The following is a 1,732-nucleotide window of genomic DNA, read 5'->3' on the forward strand; positions in this document are numbered from 1 at the left end:
TCTGGTTGGACATGGACACAGACTTAAAGTCGACAGCTGGACAAAATGAATCAAAGTGGTGAGAAAACATGTTTCTTTTAATTGAAACAGTACAAACTGTAGCTTACATGCATTTGTAAAGTAAATAAAGTGGTAAATAAAGTGCACCAAGTACCCTTCTCTAAATAGCTTGATACCTTTTTAACCTTGACACTTAACATCTGAAGAAATCACTCTAAGCCTGATGACCTAATCACTCTCCCAGTGAAGCAAGCAGTGAGTGAGCCAGGTGACAGTTGGATGTTACGATACTTGCAGATGAATATTGATTTTCTTCTAGGAAAGAAAATATCGATATATATCGCAAAATCAATATTATTGTACAGCCCTACTGTAAACTCGATCAACTTAGTGATTAAATTCATCATAGATGACTGTAAATGTAATCAAACCTCTCTCATACCTGAAGCCTGACAAAATTTCATCTTTCAAGACAATGATCCAATCAAAGTAAAAGCAGAATATCATCAGCATAGTGTATTAATGGTTCACCAAAGATTTCAATCACTACCTTGATTTGCAAATTATTAATATTTAATCACAATAAAGCTCAACTAAATTACATTTGTAAATAAAGCTGRGCCACAAATTTCTTACCAACAGCAGGAAATTATTGTACAAAACAGTAAATAGAAATGTTAAATCAATGGATATAACTTTGAAATGATACGTTTCTTTTGCACATTTAGGTTCATGTTTTTCAACAACTTGTAATGCTCAACTAGAAAAAGGATGACAAGGTTCTGAAAGACTGAAAGGTTGAAACATGTCCATTCATCCCAAGTTTCTGTTTTGACTCACCTCAGGTTTTCTGAGCTAAACTCTGACTCTAGAAACTTGAGGAACAGATCCTGTCCTGCTGGATCCTTCAGAGCCTCCTCCAGGGAGAAACCCCACTTCTTCACCCTCTGCTGACTCGGTTCTTTGCTAGGAGAGACAAGAGAGGGAGGAGAGAAAATGAAAATAGTTTAAAGAATTTTTCAACCTTAAAAAAAACCAGATTAATAATAAAGTGGGGTACAGAAGAAGAAGATATCTGACAGAAAAGGTTGAGTGTTGGGTATTCGGAAAAAAATCCAAGCTAAAAAATGTGTGTCTGTGTTGTGACAAAGGTTTGATGGAATATTAGTGACTGCAAAGCTCCACATGACAACGTTCATCAGGAATCACATTGCTTAGATTTCTACATGGAACACAATCTCCTGTGCCGAATTTTAATMGATTCGGATGAATTATTAAGATGCATTAGGTTTCATGATTATGTGTCTGCTCTAATTAATTCCTTCATTATTCAGTGAGGCCAGGAGTTCAGAGCGCAGTTCAACTTGTTGAGAGTAATGTTGACTCGCTACATTTCCTGTGTCTTTCATTAATAATTCAGCAAACTATCAGTAGCATCACATGGTTTTGTGAATTTCTGGAACAGAAAGCTGATAAATCAGATGAAGCAACAATGAAACAAGAGAGTCTAGATTGAAAACAGGTAAAAAAAATTATCTGTTGCAACAGTCATTGGTTAAATTCAGCTGTCATTAATATCTATGGACGGATAGTAAATACATAGAAGCAATTGASTGCCTTTTATTTCAAGTGTGAGATTCATTAGTTTATCTAATGCTATTCTTGGTACAGTAGGTATTGTGCTATTCATGGCTGCACATACATTGAATTTCAATACAGAACAAACTCTGTA

At 35.2% G+C, this 1,732-nt stretch overlaps 1 protein-coding gene across 1 annotated transcript in view; it reads right to left on the reverse strand.

Annotated features, from left to right (window-relative positions):
* Positions 1–1,732, reverse strand: part of LOC103457355 (regulator of G-protein signaling 6-like) — a 90,887-nt gene that overhangs the window by 8,516 nt on the left and 80,639 nt on the right. The window contains exon 16 of the mRNA XM_008397401.2: positions 841–994. Within this exon, the coding sequence (XP_008395623.1) occupies positions 841–994 (154 nt within the window). The remainder of the gene's footprint in view (positions 1–840; positions 995–1,732) is intronic.

The sequence above is a fragment of the Poecilia reticulata genome, linkage group LG21 (assembly GCF_000633615.1).
Source record: "Poecilia reticulata strain Guanapo linkage group LG21, Guppy_female_1.0+MT, whole genome shotgun sequence".
NCBI classification, from domain to species: domain Eukaryota; kingdom Metazoa; phylum Chordata; class Actinopteri; order Cyprinodontiformes; family Poeciliidae; genus Poecilia; species Poecilia reticulata.